The 25,471-nt window shown below is 40.8% G+C and overlaps 1 protein-coding gene across 1 annotated transcript in view; it reads right to left on the bottom strand.

The window, feature by feature from the left end:
• Positions 1–25,471, bottom strand: part of LOC139907732 (protein diaphanous homolog 3-like) — a 227,711-nt gene that overhangs the window by 106,780 nt on the left and 95,460 nt on the right. Inside the window, exons 13-17 of the mRNA XM_078282613.1 lie at positions 25,266–25,384; positions 25,111–25,175; positions 24,018–24,122; positions 22,182–22,505; positions 19,663–19,777 (exon numbers count right to left, since the gene is read on the bottom strand). Of these exons, the coding sequence (XP_078138739.1) occupies positions 19,663–19,777; positions 22,182–22,505; positions 24,018–24,122; positions 25,111–25,175; positions 25,266–25,384 (728 nt within the window). The remainder of the gene's footprint in view (positions 1–19,662; positions 19,778–22,181; positions 22,506–24,017; positions 24,123–25,110; positions 25,176–25,265; positions 25,385–25,471) is intronic.

Genomic DNA, 25,471 nt, shown 5'->3' with positions numbered 1-25,471 from the left:
CAAAAAGGGGCAATATACATTTTCATGCACAGCATAATAGGCCTCTAGGCAAAGCAAAATAGCCTATAGACTTAATGCATTTCACTTGTCAGGCTGCAATAGCTGCAGTATTCTTTCCTTTAATGATCAAGAACAAACACTGGACGAAGAAAGGTAAAATGAGGTAGAGGAGGCACTCTGCTGTTGAATGATAAATTCCAGAAAAAGAAGATAAAGCTAAGCACTCTCACTTACAACAGGCCAATGTTTAAGAGTCCAGGCATAAAACTGTGCAAAGAAGCGAAGTCCATAAAAACGGGAATACAGCAGCTGATGTGTCATACTAGTGGTATAAACATACAGTGCCACCTTGATCCAGATGTTGAAGCACTGAAATCGTGTTCATGTCCAAAAAAAAATCTCCTCCTCAAAATACACCTGAAAATCTCCAGCAGCACCCTGTAACATTCCCATAAAACTTGGTTTCACTATACTCCATCGCCACTTTATGATGTCAAATCTAGCTTTGATTTCCCTGATTCTAATGGTTCACACTCCTAAAACAACAGTCAACTGCCTGAAGTAATTGCTATTCTGCTTGAAGAAAAAATATTCAAGAAAGGTGTTTAAGAGAAAAAAACTACAATATTTTGTAGGCAGTTAATTATTAAATGATGCAAAAAAATAATTACTATTATGCAAACAAGGACCTTTTCCAACAAAGCCTGAGCCTCAAACCAACTATGACTTAACATTATGACTGATGGAAATGAGACATGTCAATCAATGTTTATTGGTCAAATTCAGTAAAGTTTGACAGCTTAATAGTAATATGCAAAATATGTATTAGATGTAATAGTTGCCATGATAGACTTGTCTTTTAATAGCCTTGATTTTGCAGTTACTGACCAACCAATTGCCATAACCAATTAGGGTGTGTGGTAAACTTGCAATGACAGCCCAAATGTCCCAAATGTCTGCCTTTATCATATGGATATGGGTCAATAGAAAGTCACAATGGCTAAAATCACATTCATTTAATAGGCTCTGTCACATTTTACTTGTCAAGAAGAGCTGCAATATTATTTCCTTTAATGATCAAGAACAAACACTGGACAAAGAAAGGCAGAATGGGAGAGAGGAGGCACTCTGCTGTTGTCTGCTGGTGTCCCCAAACCTTAAACTGAGAGACAACAACCTAACTGCTGGTAGAACTGAACAAATGGGAAAGAACAGAGGAGGCAAGAAACGTGTGAGGGGATAGGTTCCACACATCCCTCAATGCCCATGTCTGTAAAACATTCTGTGATTTTCTTTTTCCTCTCTCTCTCTTCTCTTCAACACCCACAGGAAAGCCCTGCTTTTCGGGTTTGTCTGTCTATTGACACTGATTATCTCCAAGAGCTTCTCCAGAGGCTATCGGAGGAATCACAGAAACTGCTGAAAGTTCTGAGAGCTGTCAACATTCTCTGTAGACCTCCACTCGCTAGATTTGCTTGTTTGTTTGTTTCCTTTTTTCCTCTTCTGTTACTGTCAGGTCTCCCAAAGAGGAAAGGCTCAGTTAATACAAGCGGCCTCCCTCTCTCTCTCTCTCTCTCTCTCTCTCTCTCTCTCTCTCTCTCTCATATCTTTGTGATTACAATTCGCCAGTGGCGAACCGTGTGTTCTGGACCTGGGCCTTCACTCGGTACGTTACCTCCCACAAAGTAATCTCTTCAAAATCACAAACGAAAAACCTACTATAGACGATGGGTACAACCACATATGCTATCATAACAGTTTAGAGGTCTGCACAGTTTAGAGGGCCTGGAAATGAAACCCGAGCCCATGACGTTCAGGCCCGACCCCCCGAATCTAGGCCGACCAGAATTCAGGAGAAAGCGAGGAGCATAAAACATTGTGCTTTTTTCCACACTTGAAAAAACTCAACAGAGCCTGACCCGAGCCCGAATTATTTCTTTCAAAACCAAGCCCTACCCGGGTCGGGTAGCAGACCTCTACCACAGTTGCATGTAAAATCTGCCACACTATCACACCTCTGCCTTTACCATTGTATACCATTTGCTCACTATCCAAAGTACAACTACCAAACATGAATGCCATTACAAAGCTGTAAGTTAACAAAGCCATAACAATTTGAGCACGTCTGTCCATAAGCATACACATCAGTTAAATGTTTGATGCAACAATGTCATAAAACCAGCAGTAAAAAAATATATTTAACTCACCAGTGCCATTCACTTTAAGACAAAATCCACCCTTCTGTCCTTTTGGATAAATTGTTCAGTGACCCGGTCATAAAGTTGATTCTTTGCTTTCTAATCCAAAATGAGTTCCTTTTCCTTATAGTTCCCAGTTGTTAAAATGCCGAACAAACCCTTTTGAAGGTTGGATAAGATCCAGAATTTCGGGTGTTGGACGTCCTTTTTAAAGTATCTCTAGCTTTTCACTAAAGGTTCGCCTGCAGAAAGGTGACGATAATAAATCCGTGACGATGTCAGACTTTTCTCCACTTGCTGCCATTTTCACTACGCTAGCTAAACCGCGCGCTGAGATAGCAATTGCGTTCAGCTAACAGACGCTGCACGGCAGTGACGCAATAGGGCATTCGAGAATACCCTGAGGCCGCGGGAAAATCTGAAAGAATACGCCCAGAGGCTACAAATACAAATTTGATTGGTTGATCAAACTGTCTATCCCACATTAAGCTCTCATTCAAATGAACAGCCAGGGTATTCCGCCGAGAAACCGAAGGCCCTGAAGGGAGTAGCCGAAGTAGAAATTCCACCCAGCAACACCAGAGAAAAATTCTGATTGGTTGAATTTTTCCAACACACATAACTGCCAAAAAAGAACATATCTCGCTACACACAGACACTCACACAAATATAAGATGGTTCAACACATAATATAACGAATAACAACATATAGACAAAACCGATTTATTGGACAGAATGTTTTCTAGGGCCTTCAGAGAATACCTTGAAGGCCCTGAAGGTTCGCCACTGCAATTCGCACAGACTTCTAAGAAATAACTGGTCCTACCATGCCAGAAACAGCTCACACACTAGTACAGAAACAGTAGAGCCATTCACAGTGGGGCAACAATATGTTGGTATTTCCAATAAACAAGATAAGGTCCTTGACCTATGGACTAGCCAGAGGGAATGCTCATGAAAGTCAAGTTCTTCCCAGAAAACAAACAAACCAACAAATAGATAGATAGATCAGCAAATAGACCAACAGACAGGAAGACAGGCAGACAGACAAACTTCATTGCCTTTCACTGACAATAGCACTATGGCATTAGACTTGGGATTAGACAGAAAGCAAAGAGGTACAAACAAGACCCACAAGGAAAGGGCCCATCACCATCAGTCTTACTCAACTGAGGAGGAAGACATTTTATATGGTGCTGACAAACCCCAGTGTGCTAGCATCAATAAAAACAACAATGTAAGAGGAAATCGCTTACACAAAAAAATATACACAAAGCTAAAATAATAATAAGGGTGCCTCCTATTACCCGCAAGTGACATTGTTCATTACTTCCCAGTTTTTACAGAATGTTAATTATGCTATGCCAGCTATGAGTGACGTGACAGAGGGAAATAACTAATAATCACTCTTTTCACACTATGGATTACTCATACTGTGCCTCAAAAACAAATACTCTATAATTGCCTACTGTGCAGAATCTGAAAATAAAAAAAAATAGAGTTTGCAGGGGACATACAATATTTGTCACCGTCTATTGCCGCAAGGGGCTGCTTTTGTTGGACTGTTGAAATCTTACCATCATACTTGCTCAAGAGTTCCAGTGAAATGAGAAGATAAGATATTGGATTTGTCAATAAAACAAGCTGTCATCTGCATACAAACTAAGTTTATGCTGAATTGATCATATGACCAATGTAATGGTGTCAGGTTGTCAAGTTGCTAATGCTAGAGGATCAAACAAATGTGAACATGTGAAAGAGGGTAACATTGTCTCAGTGCACAGCAAAGCATGAATGGCCTGGATATTTATGCTACTGGTGATTACTGAGGCCCCAACGGAGTCATATAGGGTTTGGATTCAGCAGTAAGTGCCCTCTGACTTTCAAAGACTTCCTCTGCATTCAGGGAGAACACCAAAATAATGATGGCTAGTTTGGAATTCATCCGTTACTACCTGAGGCTTGTCTTCCTTAAAGGAAGCCACTTTGGTCAGGGTTGATTAGCTTATAAATCACATAGTCAAAATCTATTAGCCAAAATGTAACAAAACTATTTTAAATCCACACAGAGCAGACTCTGGGGGCAGTAACTTGAGCAAGATAAGGGATTCTTATCTTTTACTTGAGTTTAAAAGAGCTCAGAGCTGTTAAGGAGCTTGTTTGTTATGGCAATATAATTTGGAAGAGTTGATAAAAAAAAAATGCAGAAATTCAAGTAGACAGCCGTCAATCTCCGGTGCTTTGTCATTTTCCATCCTAAAAGGAGTCTAATGGATGTCAATCAGAGAAAGAAGAATCATGTTTATTTGAGTCCTCTTGAGGGCTGGGATGTTAATATTGTCCTAAAAGTTATCAGTTCTTACCGTTTTACACTCAACTAACAGACAGGTATATAAAATATTATTTAGTCAATAACATGTCAGAAAAATACAAAAACCAAAACAGATATTTAGACTTGGTTTACTGACATCTAAAAACATGTACTGTGGATGGATTTTCCTGCTTAATCCTATCTCTCTGTATCTGTGCAATGTTGACTTGTGTGATAAATATTCCAATCAGGTAATGATCCATGTGTGACATTAACTAAGGTTAGGATCTTTTTTTAACCCACGTTTACTGAGCAATGAAAAAACAACAAAAACAAAAACAAAAAGGTGTTGGAAAAGTCATGGTTGACAATCACCAGCACACCAAAGGTGCAGAGAACAGACCACACACAAACCTCCGATACTGTGTGTGTGTGTGTGTGTGTGTGTGTGTGTGTGTGTGTGTGTGTGTGTGTGTGTGTGTGTGTGTGGGTTGGAGGAGATGAGTGACTATAAAAAAGCACTATCCAAGCATTCCATGAAGGAAGTAGTGGACGGAGTTCACCATGATTCGTTTTAAAATGTAATGAATCATTTTAGTAGTTACTGCTCCTTTGTGTTTTGCCCTCAATTTTGCCTGTATGACTGGTAAATTATTGGAATATTTTTCTCTTTCACAAAACCATTATAGTTTGTAAAAATGTTCAAAAAGATTCCATTGTGTCATTTGTATTTCAAGAAAAAAAAAAGCATATGGTTTCATGGTTTCATTTAGCTAACAGACTTAAATGGACACAAACATCCACACTTTAATGCTGGGCAAGCTTGCTGCCTCAGGACATTGCTTGGCCAAAGCAAAAGATTCAACAGCCTGGTCTTTCTTTCTCATTAGTTAGGGCTGATTAAAGCTGTTATTAAGAATGGGTAATTGTGGAAGTTAGGCCAGTTAGGCCAACAATTATGGCAAATTACACTTTAAAGTATGGAAAACAAACAATGGCTGATAAACAATTGTTCTGACTTGAAACATGTATACAAATCTCTGGACCTTCTGTGTAAAAGCCTCGATCTCAACAGATCTCTACTGATTTTAGTACTAATAGCGTCTATTGTTAATCTTGAGCTTAAAAAGCTTTGTTAATTGTCATGTCAACCAAGTTCACTGGGACATAGCCACGCTGTTGGAATGTAATATTTACAAGGATGGAAATACATGACTGACCTGTCATTTTGGGGGCCTACAGTACATTTTGGAAAAATCTGGAATTTTATGTTAGAAAATGTCAAATCAAAATAATTGACAACAAAAATGGCTGATTAATTACAATCTCTCCTAAATCAGTATCCATTATCATCCAACTTTTACTATATGCAAAATATAACTATATATAACAATTATGCTATCTTCTGTGATGCTACCTGGGTTGTGTGTGCTTAGTTAATATTGCATTTGGCAGCTTATTCAGATATGCCTAGTTAGGTAACTTGCTTGCTTCTGTGATAACCGCTTACTGTTATTTGCTTATTGTTTAGCTGATTGCATGCCTCGCTTTACTTTTCCATTGTGTAAAATAATACCTGTAATTGATTAATAGGTTCTTAATGAAGGGGGAAAAAAAAACATCCAGGTGTACCAATACATAAATACTGTATCTAAGCATTATAATGCTTGTCTGGCTGTAATTTTAAGTTAAAAACAAGCCCAATGCTGTAAAAATCACACTCCTATTTTATGAATTAATTATGAATATTTCATTACTGTCTTAACAAAATATTGCGCATGATGAAACTGCAGTGGAATACCATGATCAATGGTATTACATTTTTCTTACGCTATCCACAGTTTTAAAAACATGCCTACCAGAGAATTCCATTTAGACATTTAGACATAAACATATAGAAACATTCAACAAGCTCCGGTTTCCTCATTTTCTGTGATTTAAATGCAACACATATATTTCATAGATCTTTTCTTACACTTTCATTTATCAATATACATGATTTGATGCAACCATCCCTTGTGATAAGCACAGGCATCTAGAAACTGAGCTTGTCATTACAGATGTTTTGCTGAATTAGGTCCACTGCACCTACAGAAGACTCAACAATAAATAACCCCGTAATTTCCATCCTCAACATTATTCTGAACAACATATGTACTGTATAATGGGACAGCTGACCCATCTGGCTTGAAATGGCAGACTAAGCAGTTCAGAAACTACATTGTACCAGCAGTCTGAAACGTAATGGGTTGACTGGTCCTGCTAGCTTGAAACGGCCCACTCAGCGGTTCAAGAATCACAGTGCAGCAAAAAACAAGGGCTCAAGAGTGACAGCTGACTTGAAACAGTCTGCTCAGTGGTCAATTATTTTCATCCAGCCCAACATTCCAGCCAGCCAAGAAAAAGCCTAGGGTGAACTCTGACTCTGTTATATGACATTGAGGGTGAATTGGATAGGTTATATTTTCTCAAACATGGCCTGATGGGATTTTAAAAGAAGTTAATTGCATTCATTTCCCGTGTATAATTGATGTTTATTAGTGAAAGTCCTAATTAATTTGTTGATGAACACGAACAAGTTTATTGGGGGAGGTGGTTCGTTTTTTCCTTTTCTAAAATTGCACTTTCATACGTGACTTATTGCTGGAAAAAAATAAGCTTGTAGAAGTGTTCGCTGTCCAGCCCCCACCCTACCCTCCTCCCACACGCGCACACACACACACACACACACACACACACACTACACCATTTTCCCTGCATATTTCCAGGCCCCCTGCCATTACTTACTATGTCCTTTGGTTGTTTCCAAATGTGTTGGTATTTTCCTTCCTGGCTGTGCCCTTTACATATTTATTTTAATAACTATTTGAACACAGTGAATATCAATTTTATAATAGGCTCAGCTGGGCAAAGGACACAGCCAATGTTGAGCTACATTTTGTTTACCATGCATGGAATCAGGAATGTCTCATATGTAAATAAATGCACAAAACAAGATTTACAAACATGTGATGACTTGTAAATGAACAAGGGCGATCATAAATCTATGGTCCTATAGACACAAAAAATAACACCAGACTTGTATGATGCCAACCATCATCAGCGTGAAACAGCTGCACATATATATTTCCAAGAATAATATTTTTACACAATAAAAAATTGCATTTGAAGTGCTTAATGTGCGTGCTTACATCAAAAAACACGAGTTTGTGGATTGGAAGACCAAACTCTACATCAGCAATGTCTCAGAAAGCTGAAAACAAATGATTTGGAAATGCAGATTCAACAATCTGAACGTGTTATTTAATGAGAAACTTGTATGTAAACATGCACATTAAGCACTTCAAATGTAATGTTTTGAAATATATATGTGGAATTGACACATTTATTCAGATGATGGTTTGCATTACTTAAGTCAGATGGTATTTGTTTGCCTATAGGGAAATACATTTGTGATCACCCTTTTTTATTTACAAGTCATGATATACAGTACATTTATGAATATTGTTCTGTGTATATTCACAGTATATATGAAAGATTCCTGATAACATAACCATGTGTTTATAGGGTTTGACTGGGGATAAATCTGGGGAAACTAAAAAGCTGAAAGTGGTGTAATTTGATCAGGTATAAAATCAAAACAAATATTGCAACCCATCTCACCTAGTCCTCTCTCACAAGCTCTTCCAATAGCAAAACTTATTATGGCTGACTCATATGCAGGGCACAATCCCACACAAATTGCATTGGTGAGTATGGTAGCAATTGAGACTAATAACTTAATCAGAAAAAAAATACTACTTGAAAGAAAGCAAAACAAATACTAACCTTTGGTTTCTGTTCCAGTACAAAACATCAAGGCAGAACATGCAGCCAAGCAGAGGTGGAGAGGATAGAACGGGGAAGCAGAGGCAGAGAAAGAGAGAGAAAGGGAAAGAAAGAGAGAGAGAGACAGAGGCAGGGGCAAAGAGAGAAGAAAAGTTGGTTAGTGTTGTTTGCTGTCAGCATCATTAAGTTAGTTTTAGACTGTATTGCCAGCAGAAAAACAGCAAAAAGCATTGCACTGAATACAAAGTGATATGTAATAGTCCATGGAGTAAGGCTTTATGCTAAAACAGAATAAATGTCATTATGAACTTGGGACAGTTTAGGTTTAATCTACCGTATATTTGTTCACACAGACTTCTGTCAAAGATAGAAACGGGGGAAACCAGACCCGAGAATCAAGAGAAAAATTCCAAAGATTCTCATAATTGACAATGAATGTAAACTGACTTGACAGATTTGTTTGTATGGGGACATTTTCCAGTTCATAATTGTTGGAACTAAAATTAAAGAAAGCTCATTTAGATGTGACAGGCAATCCAATTCCACAAAGTCACCAATCCAATCAACAATCACTGCAACTTGTCCAGGTGTTATCTTTTAATGGCATCACAGGTCAGAGCCACACAGGCCAACAGTAATACAGGAAGATATAATACAAAGAGTTATAATAAAGAATTGAAATCATATGAGGGACAGCTCAGCAGCATAGGAAAAACAGAGCTCAAGTCCTGTTTAGTACGTGTGCATTTACGAAAGTTGAGATATCACCATAAAAATGTTGATTTTTTCTGATCATTTTGCCATGATTCACTGCACAAGTCTGTCGACAACACAATTTGCAGCAACACATTCCAATGGTGCTGGAAATTGGTGTGTGTGTGTGTGTGTCTGTGTGTCATTTTTGGTTCTCTCTCCTTTGAAGCTCTTTGCTAAAACTAAAGCTCAGAGAGGAAGGACTCCTCTCCGCACCTGCAAGCCCCATCCTCAGCCTATGAGACAGTACCCATGAAAGACTGCAATTAAAGCCCTCAGATGGCAAGGGAACAGATTAAAGCTCAGAGTTCAGAGGCAGACATCGTAGCATCATTAGCCGTGCTTAATTCATAATCACAATGAGATAACCTCACTCATGGATCTGGTGATTAACTTCAGTTAACCCCCCACTATTCATATTGCACCTGAAAGCTCTGTGAATAATGACTTCTGTCGCGCGGCACCTCCGCTTTTCCCTAACTGTATAATCACTGTTCAAAGAAAGAGCCATAACTGGAACACTGCCTTTTCACATCAGGAATATCAGAGTCCTTGTTTTCTATAGGACTGAAGCTTCTTAAGCATACCGAGAGGAGGAAATTGGTGTGTGTGTGTGTGTGTGTGTTGGGGAGGATATAGCACGCACCTCAAAAAGGATACCACTGAATTTCAGCATTCATATTTGTTATTTCTTTGCCCTAATACTAGTGATAGAGCTAATAGCACTAATACAGCTAATTAAGATATAAACGTTTATGGCTCTCAAATCAGCTTCTCTCTGACTGCCAATGGAGCAGCTCCTGACACAGCAGCATATTGCGAACTGTGAACGGATCCAGCCTACATTTATCGGATGCATTTAGTTATAAGGGCACATGGGATCATGAAGTCAGCAGCCTTGAGGAAATTAAAAACGTGCAATATTTTCATCAAACTTAATCCAACAAGGAAACAGTTATGTTGCAATGTAAAGCCATTCAGGCAGTTTTTTTAGAGGGAGAAAGGGAGAAAAGCAGTTGTGCATATGTGTGAGCGAATGAGTGACACAGAGAGCGCGGGAGGATGAAGCATCTGCAGGCATCTAACCTATAATATATCAGCTATATTATTTAACACATTTGAACTTTTGTCCGTTTGCGGGGTTATTTTCATTTGGCCCAAGTTGGTGGAGCAGTGCAACAATAATAACACATAAATAATGCGGTACTAGTTGTACTGTCTATGTTTTATGGGAAAATTGCTTCACAGAAGATATGAGATTTAATCTGTGTAAAATAAACTAATATAACCTTTCCACTGCATACTATGGCTAAATGATAACATCGCAGGAAGCCAATAGAAAGAAATAGGAAAGCGTGCCTGGAGTTGCAATGGCATGAAATGACCAGGCACTCACAGGGAGAGCAGAGGGAAGGAGGGAGGAAGAGGAGAAAGATTGGAGTGCGGTCGAAAAGTGTGTGCGTGTGTGTGTGTGTGTTTTGGGAGGGGGGTCAATGTTAAGGTATAGTCAGTGAAGTATTTAATGACAAGACCAGTATATATTATAGTAGACGTAGATGTTACGGTTTAGTCAAGATACAGTACATGAGCAGCCTCTGGGCATGATCCTACATATTAACGACCATGTCTGCTGCACTAGCAGCTGGCTTCAAAGGACCGCTTGAACGGTCAGAAGACCACTCTTCAAGGAGCAACAGCAGTTGCAGCAGCATCAACAGTGGCACTTTGGCTCCTTTAAACCTCCCTTCTTTTCCTCAGGAGCTTAAAACCTCTGACCACCTCGCCAGCGAAAGACAGAAAATCCTTCAAATGGTTCCTTCAGATCTGCCTGAAACGGCTCACCTCAAAAGGCTGGCCTGAGAAAGAGTGAGGGGCTGACTGAACTGCTGAGCTCCCTTTCACTAACAGTTAGCTCTCTCGATGAGAGGAAAGTCGTCATGGTGGTACAGGAAGGGGAAAAAAACACCTTGGATTTGTTATATGTTGATAAGAAAGTATTATAAACTGAGGACCGAGTCATGACCTGTAAGTTGGAAAATCATGAAATGCAAATTGGTTAGTCAGAGAGGAAATTGTATTTCTTTCTTGAGATGGGAGAGTGGCCCAAAGGACATTGCTTAAATGGCTTAAGTTGAATGACTGTGTGTGTGTTTTTCCCTACAAAGGCTAAGTGTGTATGCATGATGCAAGCACACGTGTATAACAAGCCTATGTCTAATTCTGATTTGAGGGCATGTGTGTGTGTGTGTGTACACATGAGTGTAAAAGGGTACTCCAGTGAGCTTGCATACCCAGAAAAGCTGTTTGGCTCTGCACAGGATATGTGTCATAATTAACAACACAGGAAGAGTGCCTTTCTTTTAATGAGTGAGGAAATAGGAAATCAACAACCTTTTCCTGGGGCAAAGTACAATCCAATCTGAACGCCACTATTGATTTACTGTAGCAGGTTACAATTACACCTGATATATATGGCCCATCTCCCTTTCCCCTTGCAGCATGTGTGCTGCTGCTGCTATGTGTGTGTTGGTGTGTGTTTGTATGTGTGTATGTGTGTTTGCTTGTGACATGAATGTTGAAATCTGTCATGTGTTTATCTAAATGAACAACCCTGGTTAACTGTATGTGACATCTTGTCCTGACTTAATTTGAATGAACCAAAACTACTGAGTAGCATGTTATATTTTGGCTTTTAGACAATTTGAACAGATGTTTAGTCTGCACTGTATTGCGTATGTTTCAAAGGTGAGTGCTGTATATTGCGATATAAGTTAATAATGTAACAAAACATGGGGTTGGTTAAGGAAAAGACACATTCATGCACATGCACACACAGTCACACAGCAACTCATGCCAAAGCGGTCCCTGAATGGATAAAACAGGCCTATTAAACTAGTATGGTTTGGCTGTTAGAATAATATTGCAAGACTCTTTATAATTCAGAATGACTGCTATTAAGTCTCCAAGTGCAGAAAAAACTAAAACCACTAGGAGGCTCAAACTGATAAATGATATGTGCAACTCATCTTGGAAAAAAAAACATGAAAAGAAAGTGAGTGTAAAAGGGAAAGGGAGTGAGTGCATTTGAGCATTTCAGGCAAAGTCACAGATTACTAGCATCTTAGTTAGTTTGTCCTCTAGAGGAAATTCTTTTTATCTTTGAATTAATTGGAGTTTGACGAAGAGCCATGTGGAAATTATCAAAAAAAGAAAATACAGAAAATCAAGTGCTGCTTCATTTTTGTATCATATTTGTAGAATTCACATCTGCAGGTATTCTTTGGTACAATCTGGTAAAATCAACCTCAATTGAAGAAAAGGAGTGGCTTTACCTTGTAAAAGGTTATACTGTCCTCTGTAAAAATGAGTCACTCAAAAGAAAGTCCAAGGCACTTCAGGTCCCTGATGAGGACCATAGCGGTTGTAACACGTTTGTTTTAATCTTCCAATGTCCTAATAAAGCCTTTTAGATTTTGTATGAACAGCAGAGTACCTTGGACTTTCTTTTGAGTGACTCCATTTATGCCTTCATTTTTATAACCTTCTACAAGGCAATGTCACTCCTTTTCTTCAATTATGGAAATTATTATTTTTGACTTTTGTTAGTTCAAATCAGGTTTGCAGATGTACAATTGAATGCACTTTAATTTGCTTTTAGGCTACCTAGATAGATTTCAGCTTTGCTAATTTATTAGAATTGAAAGCTGCAGGTGGTGTGTGCCACAGGTGGTAATTTGTCACATCTATCTGTTATAGTCTTACTGATTTAACTGTCTAACTAATAGGTTCATTAGCTTATTGTTCGTGTGTGTGTGTGTGTGTGTGTGTGTGTGTGTGTGTGTGTGTGTGTGTGTCTGTGTGTGTGTCCGCACATGCGTGAACATGTGTGATCCTCAGTTCTCATCTTATTTACTTCTCCTTTGCTATGGTGCAAGTTCTCACAAAGCACGTCCTATTTTCCACTTCTCTTACTGTGTTGGCAGTTACTCTAACCTACAAGTAGTGACATCTCACCCACTCATCTGCTCAATGTGGTAACAACAGGGCCATGGCGCTAAAACTCTTGGAGTCGTTGGTGGCGTCAAGTTGTCAGCAGAGATGACATGTGCCTCCAGACTAATCAGGATGTTGCCTTGAATGGGTGCAGAGGAGTAGGATGCTCATCTATCAGGCTGTGGTATGAGCAGCTAAGCAAATCACCGGTGAGTCCCAACACACAACACACAGTGACTGGAATGAGCTGAAAAGCTGTCAGGCTCAATGGTCAACACATTTGGTAATACCGGGGCAAGGATATGAGGCAGCAAAGGCAAATCTGTGATCATTTCTTGAATTCTAAATGCACGTCCTTGTTTAGATTGAACAGCTTTAATACATAACATTTAGTTGAACTTAGCTGCTGGATAGAAATGATCCCACAGTAGTTTAGCCTGAAGAAAAATAGCAAACATTAACTCTAAAGTGCTGGACTCCTCGCACTGCTAACTGTGGCGGAGGGTAGAAAAAGAAAACAATTTAATCTAGTAGTTAGGAGAAGTAGAGAGTTTTTAACAGAACTCTTAGATATTAGTGAAGATGATTTCATATCTCGCCAGCATTATACTGGCACACAATTATTATTGAGCCAAAAAGGACCATAAAGAGGTTGATGGAGTAAGAGCACAAACACAAGGTGCTAGTGGTGGGCAATATGATTATCTTAGATTGTAAGCAGTGGTTAGATCTGCCATTAAAGAGAGCTCAAAATCCTTAAAAATCGTTACTCCTTATCACAATCCAAGTATTTTGCAATGCATTCATTCATCATAGTTGCACTGGCACTACTCTCACACACCAACTGCTTTCAAACTTTGCTTTCACAACATAACTGTGGGTGCACTCATTAATAGGCTCCGCCCTCCAACTGCCACCATGGCGTATTCACTACTACGGCCCGTCATGTGCCTGGGAGGGTACCGGACGCCCTTAAATGAGTGTACACTGCACCCACTTTCACATTGCCCAGGCCAACCTCAAATCACACTCCATTTTACTACCCCATCCCGCCCCATCCCTAACAAAGACACAGAAATAAACCAATGGCCTCATACATGGTAGGTGCTACCTTTTAAAAACTAAACTTCCTGCCATGTCAGATTTTTTTTTATGTTATTGTTTTGCAGAACTGCACTTGAGTGTTGTTTACTTTTTGGAACTTATATGAGTTTGAGAGAATCTGTAAGATTTCTGTTTTATGCTAAAATCTGTGACTGTGAGTACTTGAGGAAAAGCTAAATGGCTGGCATAGAATTCTCACCATGTCAGTATTTCTTCAATGTTAATATTTTGCAGAATTGCACTTGAGCATAGTTCATATTTTGATACTGGTCTGGGTTTGGGGGATTTGTTGAGATTTCTTTGTTATGTTTTAAACTTTGTGACTGCTTGGACAAGCCAACTAATTGGCATAGACTAGAATTTTCTGAATGTTAATTTTGCAGAATTGCACCTCAAGTATTATCAACCTTTTGAAACTGGTGTGGTATTCATTAAAATATGTATAAATATACACTCACCGGCCACTTCATTAGGTACATCTGTTCAACTGCTTGTTAACACAAATATCTAATCAGCCAATCACGTGGCAGCAACTCAATGCATTTAGGCATGTAGACATGGTCAAGACGATCTGCTGAAGTTCAAACCAAGCATCAGAATGGGGAAGAAAGGTGATTTAAGTGACTTTGAACGTGGCATGGTTGTTGGTGCCAGACGGGCTGGTTTGAGTAATTCAGAAACTGCTGATCTACTGGGATTTTCACGCACAACCATCTCTAGGGTTTACAGAGAATGGTCCGAAAAAGAGAAAATATCCAGTGAGCGGCAGTTCTCTGGGCGAAAATGCCTTGTTGATGGCAGAGGTCAGAGGAGAATGGCCAGACTGGTTCGAGCTGATAGAAAGGCGAACCTTGAGGCGGATGTCACTTTGGTAGCCGGTTGACACTGAGCTGAAAGCTGATACCTACCCAGTATTAGTAAGGTGTACCTAATGAAGTGGCCGGTGAGTGTATGTATGGTCCTGGTCCTATTGGTCTTTCAGTTAAATATCTGAATGATCTAAGCAGTATTTGTTTTCTTGTAGGGCTTTATTTTCTTTGAAGGGTATAAATGGAGTATTGTATAGTCACTAGTTGGGTTGTACTGTTCAGTAACTTGCAAAACAGTCTGAGAAAAGCAACATGATCATGATCCATATCGTGGATGGTGTTACTACCTGAAAAGATCATGATAGGATATTTTGGCCATATCACACCACGCCTACAGGGTGCTCAAGGATAGACATAAAGAGACACTCTCTCTCTCACTCAGTCTGTCCCTCTCTCTCTCTCTCTCACACACACACACAACACTCAAACTCACATACACGCACACACATACACACACCTCTTTTCCATTGTCATGTCCTCTAAAGCAGCTATCAGCCATAATTTTTTCAGTTTCACAAATGCTACTAAAAGTAAAGAATCTGTGTGGACGAAAATTACTTGCATGTTGCTGGGACTGTTTTTTTCCCCCCTAGATTGTTTCTGATGGACTCAAAAGCAATTTACCGGCAAAACGGATTGATCTGTGCTGCTCTTTGGAGGGCCAATAATTAAGGGTCATTTTGGTTAAATCAATAATGGGACTCATCTCACCCCTGAGCTGTGTATTGGTTACTACCTGAAAGATGTTGGGAAGGACATTATGGACAGACATTCAAAAACGCATACCACGGCAAAATGGTGTGCCATACTAGGCTATAAGGAGAAGATGGGTGAGGGTGTGAATGACAAAAGGCAAGTGAGAGAACGAGAGAAAGAAAATGATTGACAGTGTGCCTACTCATACACCATAGCAATACATGTGTATTGCACGGGTATTCAGGCCTCAAGGACAAACTGTAGGCAAAACAGCTAGATAGGAAAGAGCAGAAAGAGTTCAGCACTCACTGCCCTCCCTTCTTTCCCCGTCTCTACTACAAGAAGCTTCATTAACCAAGTTTGCTATGCATATTCTAGTGTGTTAAAACTACCTGGCTGTGGCAATCAGTGGGATAGGGTTTGGAAATGGAGGTGTGAGAAAAGTAGACGACAGGAGGGCTAGAGAAGCTAGGAGGAGGATGGGTGGAAATTATGCCAGCCCAGGAGAGGAGGATAACTGCTTTATTAGCCTAGAAGCAAAGAGGGGGAGGTAAGAAAAAGATCATCATATTAAAAAGGTATACAGGTTAGGGCTGAACGATTTTGAAAAAATATCTAATTGCGATTATTTTGACTGATATTGCAATTGCGATATGATTTGCGATATTAGAGCGAATGATAATTTTTACATCATTATTCTCATTTTCATTGAAAAACGTATTAAAATGATTATGGTGTGATTTTTGCGGGGATCTGTACCAAAAAAAGATGTTTTCTTAAGTCTGTAGAATATGATGTGTAGGCCAGGACATCTCTGCAGCATGACAATATTTAATTTAAAATGGTATTTTGACACACATTTCGCCTTTAACAAATATTGCGCCTCCTGCGATTTGAAAATTGCAGTAGGCCATATTGCGATTTCAATAAAATTTTGATTAATTGTTCAGCTCTAATACAGGTAGCACAGAAAGGAGAGACACTAAAACTGTTCTCATTTATCTGCATAGTTGCCACCAGTTTGTTTGTTCCATGGTAAAGGAGGCGAACAGATTTGGGACCCCAGATGCTGTTTCCTCCCTCAGCAGATTGCAACCCTTCCTAACGCTCGTACGATAAACCAACACCCACAAGCACACACACACACTTTATAAAGTCCATCCTACATTGCCTCTCTCCCCCCCTCTACCATGCAAAATGGGCTGTCACTTCTCCTGTGCTGTAATGCTAGCCAGTAATTGCTCTATTAGATTAAAGAACTAGCCATACACACATCGGAAAGTGACCACCTCTCACTGTTTTGTCCCTAATTGAGAGGTGGTATTAATTTTAATTGATCAGAGCAGGGGATTTACAGGGCTTTTGTATCCAGTGAGAGTTACAGCTAATGAACAGAGACTTGAGGAAGGAGCACAGAAATCAACTCATATTACTCTAGATGGTCTAATTTCTGTTCACTCTAACCTGCTCGCTCAAAAGTAAAAACACCCATTTATCCCAATTTGTTGAATGAAGAGATGCGTTGAAATGAAATTGACCCTTTACCAGCAACCACATCCCACTCGGAATAGAAAAACAAAGGAATTAGTCCAGTGTAGAGCCATAAAGGATATTACCACTGTGGAAATAGTGCAAGTTTAGTCAGTCAGAAAACAATTTGCTTTCACTCTTCCAAATGCATTGAATTCAAGCAAGTATAAATTCTGGTTGAATCTGTAGTTTTGGCCATCTCTTAACACTTTAAACAATGATATAAAAAAAAGAAATGCATTTTCCTTTGCACTTGATTTAGTTGCCCGACATACAACAGCCATCGTCTCAAAACAGACTTGCACTCTGTTGCCATCTAAACTGAGCAGTTTGTGTACTGGATGGCAGAGATTCGCTTAGATAACGACTGCAAGAGGCACAATCATCAGGAAAGAATAAGGAAGTTTCAAGAAGATGTCGATGAATATTTAATGGTAAAAACTGAGAGAAGACTGTGTCCTTTTTAATGTTTAATGCTGATCCAGATGCCGTTGCTCTTAAGTGAGATGAAGCATGATGTTACATGGCTGTGTTAATGAGAGGGCATGCCCACATGCGCACACGCGTAGGCATACACTCACTGACACACGGCAGGAGCAATTTGGTCCAACAGCTCAACCCACCAGACATGTTGCTCCTGCAGCCTCCATTGGGAAGAGCAGAAACAGGGAGGAAATCAAGACTGAGGCTGGAGAGGGAAGGCTCATCCCACATCCAGGAATGTTTCATACCTTTCATACCAAATGCATTCTAAAATGCATTATCTATGAGCAGTGACAAACCAGGCGGTTGGCATGCTGCAGAGCAGCCCTACTCGTATGTGTGACTCCACATATAATGAGAAATGCACTTCATGATTACAATAGAGTAAAATACTGTGTGTGAGCTTGTGCTCCGAGTCATTACCCAAACAGAAAAGTACATTTGTCTGCTGTTGGACATCCTTCCTCTGTCCTCTCTAGAGAACACCTGCTTGACTGTTTGTCTACCTGTTTGCCATTTAGATCTGCCTCCATTATTCAACACCTTGTCGAGGAGGAACAAGGGCGCACCGGTGTGTAGGAGGGGGTCCTGTGTGCCTTGAGAGGAGCGGCATATAGTTGTGACAGGTAGATAACACCTGGATGAATAATTCAAATTGGCGTAAGCTAGCTGAGTCGGTGACAAGGCGACGGGAGAGAAAACACGAGACACATGTGAATAAATCATCAGAGAAGGGACTAATAGACCAAGCGCAGGAGAGGACAAGACTGATAACATCTCTTGCTACCTCTCGCTCTTGCTCTAATCATTCCAACAACCTCGTACATGAATATTCTAGACCTTGTCAGACATACTAATGCATGTGGTTATAACTGTATGGTGTCTTATCGTCCAGCATTACCACCAGGAATGGTCTAAACAGCCGTACAACCTTGAGGACTCTGACCCAGCTAGGACGGTTTGCCTTGCTAGGAATCGTTAACTGACATGTTAGAGACCCCGCTACATCTGATAGAGGTTGGACATGAGAGGTGAAATCCTAAAGAAGAACATACATGTAGCCTATTTATTAGCCTGGGGCAAGATACATTAAGGTAACACATAAGGCGCTGACCAAAGAGACTTCAAAATAGGTGAGGCATGGAAAAGAAATAAGTGATCTACTTCATTTAGCGCTTATAGGATCTCATCTTACGCTTGAAACAGCATAGGAAATTAGACCAAATTGAAGCCTAACAAATGGGTGTTCACTTCTGTCATGCATATCCCACTATCTGTTCATTGAAAGTGATGAAAAGCAATTTGACTGCTAATAGAAGCCTGGAGGGTTGATACAAGCACACACACTTCGCTGTATCTTTGTCTATCATGCAAAGCCCCCACAATGAAATGAGCCAAATACACACAAGCACAGAGCCAATTGTTCACACACTAACATACACACACACACACAAATCATAGACACACATACACATCTATGTGCCTTGTTTGACCACTGTGGCTCAAATGAGGAATCCAACCATTTCCCTCACTACCACCACGCTGAAAATGAGAGCCAAATGGCCACAGTCACGAGCCAGCAAGCTGGACTAGGGAGAGGGGAAGGAAGGGGATTGGAGAGGAAAGGAAAAAAGGTTGTTCGGAATACAGGACAGAAAGAATCTGTATAGGAATATAGGTCTTTGGATATGCTCTGAAAGAAGGTCTCTGTGACTGTGAAGCTCATTGAGGCAACTCAGAAATATGTGACAATATATTATGTGTGGAAATACCCAGATTTCTGAAGGTATCTGTCTATTAATGACAAGAAAATCATCTGAGAATATGACAGGCAGACAGGCAGGCATGCAGCCGGACATGAAATGAATAAGTCAGATAGTAGTAGTGGGAGTCTGACCTGTTCTTTGTGAACCAAAGGTGACAGCAAGTCTGCTGAGCAACTCGGGTTTTGCGTATCGGTCCTCATCAGCCAGCACCCAGAAACAGCCCTCTGACATTTCCTGGGGACGGATCTGAAAACACACATTCTCAGTTCAGTACATTCAATTAACACAAATTATTTGTTTACACACAGAAGCCTACACATAGCACCTCTAAACATGTATCTTCATGCGTAGGAGTGAGCAGATTAGTGAGGATGCAGATGGAAATGTGGATAAAAGAGCAGATACATCATTCTAATCAGTTTATTAACCGCAGATTAAAAGTACAATGAGCCATTCCAAATAAACGTGTTGCACAATAGGCCTGCCTACATATAAAAATATGTTGCAGCTGTAAATCAACCTATTACAGTGACTACTTAGGCTTATGTTCTGGTAAACTAGTTGCATGGGGGTTATGTTCCACTTAACATTGCAAGCTTCCAAATTTGGCTGATTTTGACATGTAAACATATAAAAAAACATTGAATAACTTCAACTTTACCACGGCAAAACCCAACACCTCACCGCTCCATGTCTACTTTCTTTCTCTGCATTCTGCCTGTCACCCCCCCCCCCCCCCCCCCCCCTCTCTCCCAAAACCCATAGTTTGTGTGTCACATGTGGAGTAGAAGAGTAAAGGCAAAGCAAGTGTACCAATCAACTTGTTGTTACTTCAAATGAGAGACAAATGGGCATGGGAAACATTGCAAGCAGGTGTGACAAATGACAAAAAGTCAAAATTGACTCCACTTAGAGAGGGGGGGACAGAGAATGACACACAGAGAGAGAGACAGGGAGAGAGATAGAGACAGAAATAGAGAGACAGAGAGAAAGCGTGAAGCCTGGCCTAACCCATGTATATATTACTACAGGCCAAAACAAGTCAACAGCAAACTCTCCCACGAATGATGCAGTCCCCCTTTGGCCCAATCAGTAACAAGTTAACAAACGCTGTAGCGCCCTCCTTAAGCCAATCAGAGCAATTTTAAAAACGCCACAATGGAGCGATTAGATGCATCATCCCCTTAAGTTTTGTCAAAATCTGATCAGCAGCGTCTGAGATATTGTGCGTGATGGATGGACAGACGGACAAACTGAGGCCAATCCATAGTCTCTTCCCTGATTCCATCATGGGGGACAAAAACAAATGCAGCATCAATAAAGAGGAGCCCTTTAACCACTGACCACTATTAGCCTAACCAACCAGGTGTGTGTGTGTGTGTAATAATATAAAAAGCCAGAGTTGCTCTCATGTGCACCCCGGAGGTCTCACACCTTACAAGAAAAATCAGCTCTTCCGCATCGCTTCATTAAGCTCTAAAAAAAGGCCGAGCCACTCAACAACGCAACAAAGGAGCTCTCTAAGGAAAATACAGTACTTTGAAAACCTATTATTGAAGGAGTTTCAAGACAGCTTCATCCTGAACATAATTATATGCGGGGGTCTCATACGGCTTTGCCATAACTCGGGCTCGCCTCGCGTCCTACTAAAAAGGTACATTTGAAACTTCAAGCATATGTTTTAGTTCGCTCAACAGCTGCACCGATGTACAGATGAGATTAAATTATTAATTACATCACAAACTAATATCACTTGCGGTGTGAACGAATGTCACTCTGCAGAGGTACAGCAACATCTGTACCAGCACCACCGAGGCTGCTGTGACAATGGCATCTGATCATCTCAGAGATTTGCCAGACTGTTTTTAATGACTGCTGGCAAAGATAGGAAGTTGTTTTCTGAATCCTTTGCAGGAACATCTGTACCGTTCATGTGCTGCCAATGCGCATCAGGAACAAAGTTAGGGAAGGAGAAAAGAGCCACGATAAGGATTTGGCCTAGATGTTCAATTCTGGACCCAAATTTGTTACTTTTGGTCCAGCAACGTGGTAAAACTTGACTCGATATATTTCTAGTGTCCAATCAGAGTATACTGTATAAGCCTATACTTTTTCCAGCAGAAATGTAGACCTTGGATGTGGTTGCGTGTGCTCGTCTTGGAACCATCTAAGCACTTCAGCTGTATGAGTTCATCTTCAATGTGCTATTTGATAAATAGTAAATTGCTGAAAGTTGGACCACTTTCAAGTTTCTGATGATGACAAGCATTGTTCCTGGTCAAGTCTTTAATAATCTCTTGGGGCAGTGCAGCGCTGTGCCCCTATTTCACATAGGCACGCTGGCCAGAACTTGAGCTGTACAAATATCGCAGTGGCCTAGATTGGTCTATTTTCGTGAATGATTATCTACAAAGACTACTCAAGATCATATCACTGTCACAGGAATGCACGGCACTTGTCCTTTCTGTTAGTAGCTTCACATCTAATGACATGAGGACACATGAAGGAAGAAAACAGATATCCTAGCCTAAAGCCTAAAGCAAAGACATACAGCAAAGACATACAGTGCAACTTTTCTCCACATAACCCAATTCAGTTGTGTGGGTCTGCCGAGCAGCGGGGGAAGTTTAGAGGCTGCCCGCCGTCTCACCTTGGACCAGTTGAGGCGCTTCATGGAGGTCTCCAGCTTGAATTCCTTCTTGGGCCTGAGGCCATAAGGCAGCGCATGGTGGGTTGGGGAGCCCAGAGCGCCCCCAAACCCTGGTGGGGGAGGAGGGGGGGCACCGAAGGGAGGAGGCACTCCAGGTGGAGGAGGTGGAGCAGCACAGCCAGGTAAAGGGGGTGGAGGTGGGGGTGGAGGGGGCGCCGCTCCCCCAGGTGCCGGGGGAGGGGGTGGAGGTCCGGAGGGGAATGATGAAGAGGAGAAAGTCTGTCCAACGTGGGCAGGAGACAGACCCACAGGTACGGCTCCAAACTGAGTCGGGAGGGAGAAGGAGAAAGTGAGTGCAGGGTGACAAATACATAAAATACAAAAAAATGATCTTGATGTTATGCAAAAAAGACTGACAGCTCAATATGTTTTCAGTGAGTGACTTGGTTCTCTAGACTCTAAACACAATCTGCATGTTCTCTAGTATCTAAGTCATCAGTATACCATTTCAATATGAATGTTTGGTAAGAAATAGCACAGCATTTTTCATAAGTGGTCTTGAAGGTGGGATTTTTTTTTTTATATATGATCTTTTTTTCATGAAATGGCAAAAAAAAAAGGATTAGGCAAATCAACAACTCAAGGAAAAAATAGAAAATCGCTGAAACTGAAAAGAGAAATGGAAGGAGACCAACTACAGCAGAATCTCCCAAGTGTGTACCACAGTTTGCCCTCCTGCCCTTAACTGGTGTGCTACGGACAGAGGAAACGTGTCCTGTCAACCATCCAGCAGAGGCCAAATGCCCATAAATGGTCCTGATTCTGTCCAGATCATACCCACAATGAATTTTTTTTTCCAAAGGTAAAAATCAAATGTTATAACCAGGGCAACAAAGCTTCGTAAATTGTATCGTACAGAGCAAATGGCTTATTGATCCAGGCACCAGTTTTAGATTAAAGACGCACACTAAAGGTCAGCCCTGGGCCCTTACTCTGCCACTGCCTCTAGAGGGAAGAACACCTTTGTTGAATTAACAAGTGTGTGTAGGTGTGTGTGGGGTGTGTGTGTGTGTGTGTGTGTGTGTGTGCACTAGAGAGAGAGAGAGAGAGAGAGAGAGACACAGAAAGAGAGAGAGAGAGAGAGAGAGAGAGAGAGAGAGAGAGAGAGAGAGAGAGAGAGAGAAAGGGTGTGTGTGTGTGTGTGTACCTTCTCTGGCTTAATGTATCACAGTCATTTGAGCCAAGGTACTATTTGAGTATTCACTCTGTGTTTACTCTCCCAAATTGAAAAATTATCAGGAAAATAAAAAAGAAGTTCTCTTCCCCTCTCTGAGTGTGTAGTTATCTTGCAGTGCAAGGGAGTGGGAGCAACTCTCTGGAGTGGTGGAGGGGGGCGAGGGGAGGCCTGATGCTGAGGTTGAAGGGGGTTGTCAGAATAAATTGCTTTTAGAACAATTTCCTCTTATGGGATAGAGATCAGAGAATTAGAAGAGGGCAACACGGAGGACTGGTCACTGTTCTCATTAGACTTAGTGTCAGCTAGCCAGTAGAGCAGCCACCATGTCATACCAAACTGCAAGCTCCAGTGGATAAAGAACCAAAAAAAACACACAAGAAAAATCGCATAATAGAGGGAAAGAAAAGAAAGCTCAATACCAATTCAATGCTAGAAGTCTTGTTGAGTAATCACATCACATGTAGTCCACTCACTTTCCCTTATGGATAAACCAAGTTTAGCAAAAAAACTGAAAAAAACAATATAGAAGGGCATGCATTGTAAGATTGAAGAACACTGGGGAGTGAAAAAAGAGCAGGAGAAGACTGTCTTGGACAAACCTGGGACCTGAAGGCCTGTAGCTCAGCTTGGAGCTCAGCTATTTTCTCCTCACACTTGACCAGCTGAGCTTGTGCCTCCTGTCTGCTCAGAAACTCCTCGTCAAACTAGACAGTGAGACACACACATCCAAAACAGTCACACAAACACACATTGAAAAGACATTAATATTATCCCCTCAAAATGTTCTTTTCCATTTTTTGGGCATGATCATGATCAACATTCATTAGCTTGATAACTGTCGATCTCTATGTGCATTTCACCATTTTATCAAAACACCTTTTTATTAATGAAGGCTTTTACTGTAGGTGCAAACCTGCCAATCAGCCAGCTCCTCCCTCTCAACAGGATCTCCAGTCTGATGCTAACCAGACTTTAATTAATCACAGCAGCCAATCCACTTGACATCACACGTTCGGTGTGCGCGCATGTGTGTGTGTGTGTGTGTGTGTATGTGTGTGTATGAATGTGTTTGTGTGTGTGTGTGTGTTATAAAAAAACCAAAAAGATACAGAGTAGTGTCTTTGCATAAAATATTGTTGCAGTGGGTTTACATTTGAATATATGCCTTTGTTTTGTTTTTTGTTCCATGCAGTGAAAAGCTAATCTAGCAGACCCTGGGAGGAAGTCTAAATCTAAGAGAGCAAACTGTAGGGAGTCTATGCATGCCAAATCTGTTGGCTGTGTGTGTGTGTGTGTGTGTGTGTGTGCAAAGTTTTTAGGCAGTCCAGAGCATCCAAAACTGTTTCTAAACTCTAATGCCGTACACATATATGACTGCACAAGTCATTGTACAAAAGATACTGTGTTTGACTCATGGCTGCAGCACATTGGTGAATACAGGTGTTGGAGAGGGGCTGATCAGGTTGTCCATCCACATCCCCACAATCATTTCCATAGTTTCCAGTTTCAATAGCTTCCATTTTAACATAAGAATTGTATTTATTACCACCCACTTTCAGTAATGGGCTATGATGAGGAAAACTGCATGGGGCTCTACTCAATAGCAATCAAAGCTCTTACAGAAGGATCTAAAATGAACTGACTAATGAAGGGGAGGCTGAATCTCCATATTTGTCGTTTGTAAATACTTGCCTTCTGTGCCAGTTCTGAAGCTCTTTGTTCATACTCATCAACTCGTGCTTTATCGATGCACACCTCTGAAAATGAAAGACAAAATGAAAGCCACACGCATACTCCGATATTGAAATGTCCTGTGAAGTAAAGGCACTGTGAAGCGTGTAACTTGCCTAAGAGGTGGCTGAAGTCCACATCTAGACGCTTGCGGTAACTGAAGTCTGGGTCAGTGCCACTGCGGTGAAGAACAATCTGAGACACACACTCCTCAATGATCTTAAAGTACTGAGGCCTGAGAGTCAGGGGGAGAGACACAAGAGAGAAGAGAGAGGAAAAGAGAAAAAGACAGAATGACAAAAACCGAGAGACAGATACGAGA

The sequence above is a fragment of the Centroberyx gerrardi genome, chromosome 1 (assembly GCF_048128805.1).
Source record: "Centroberyx gerrardi isolate f3 chromosome 1, fCenGer3.hap1.cur.20231027, whole genome shotgun sequence".
NCBI lineage: Eukaryota > Metazoa > Chordata > Actinopteri > Beryciformes > Berycidae > Centroberyx > Centroberyx gerrardi.
This window is presented reverse-complemented; position numbering and strand designations above follow the sequence as displayed.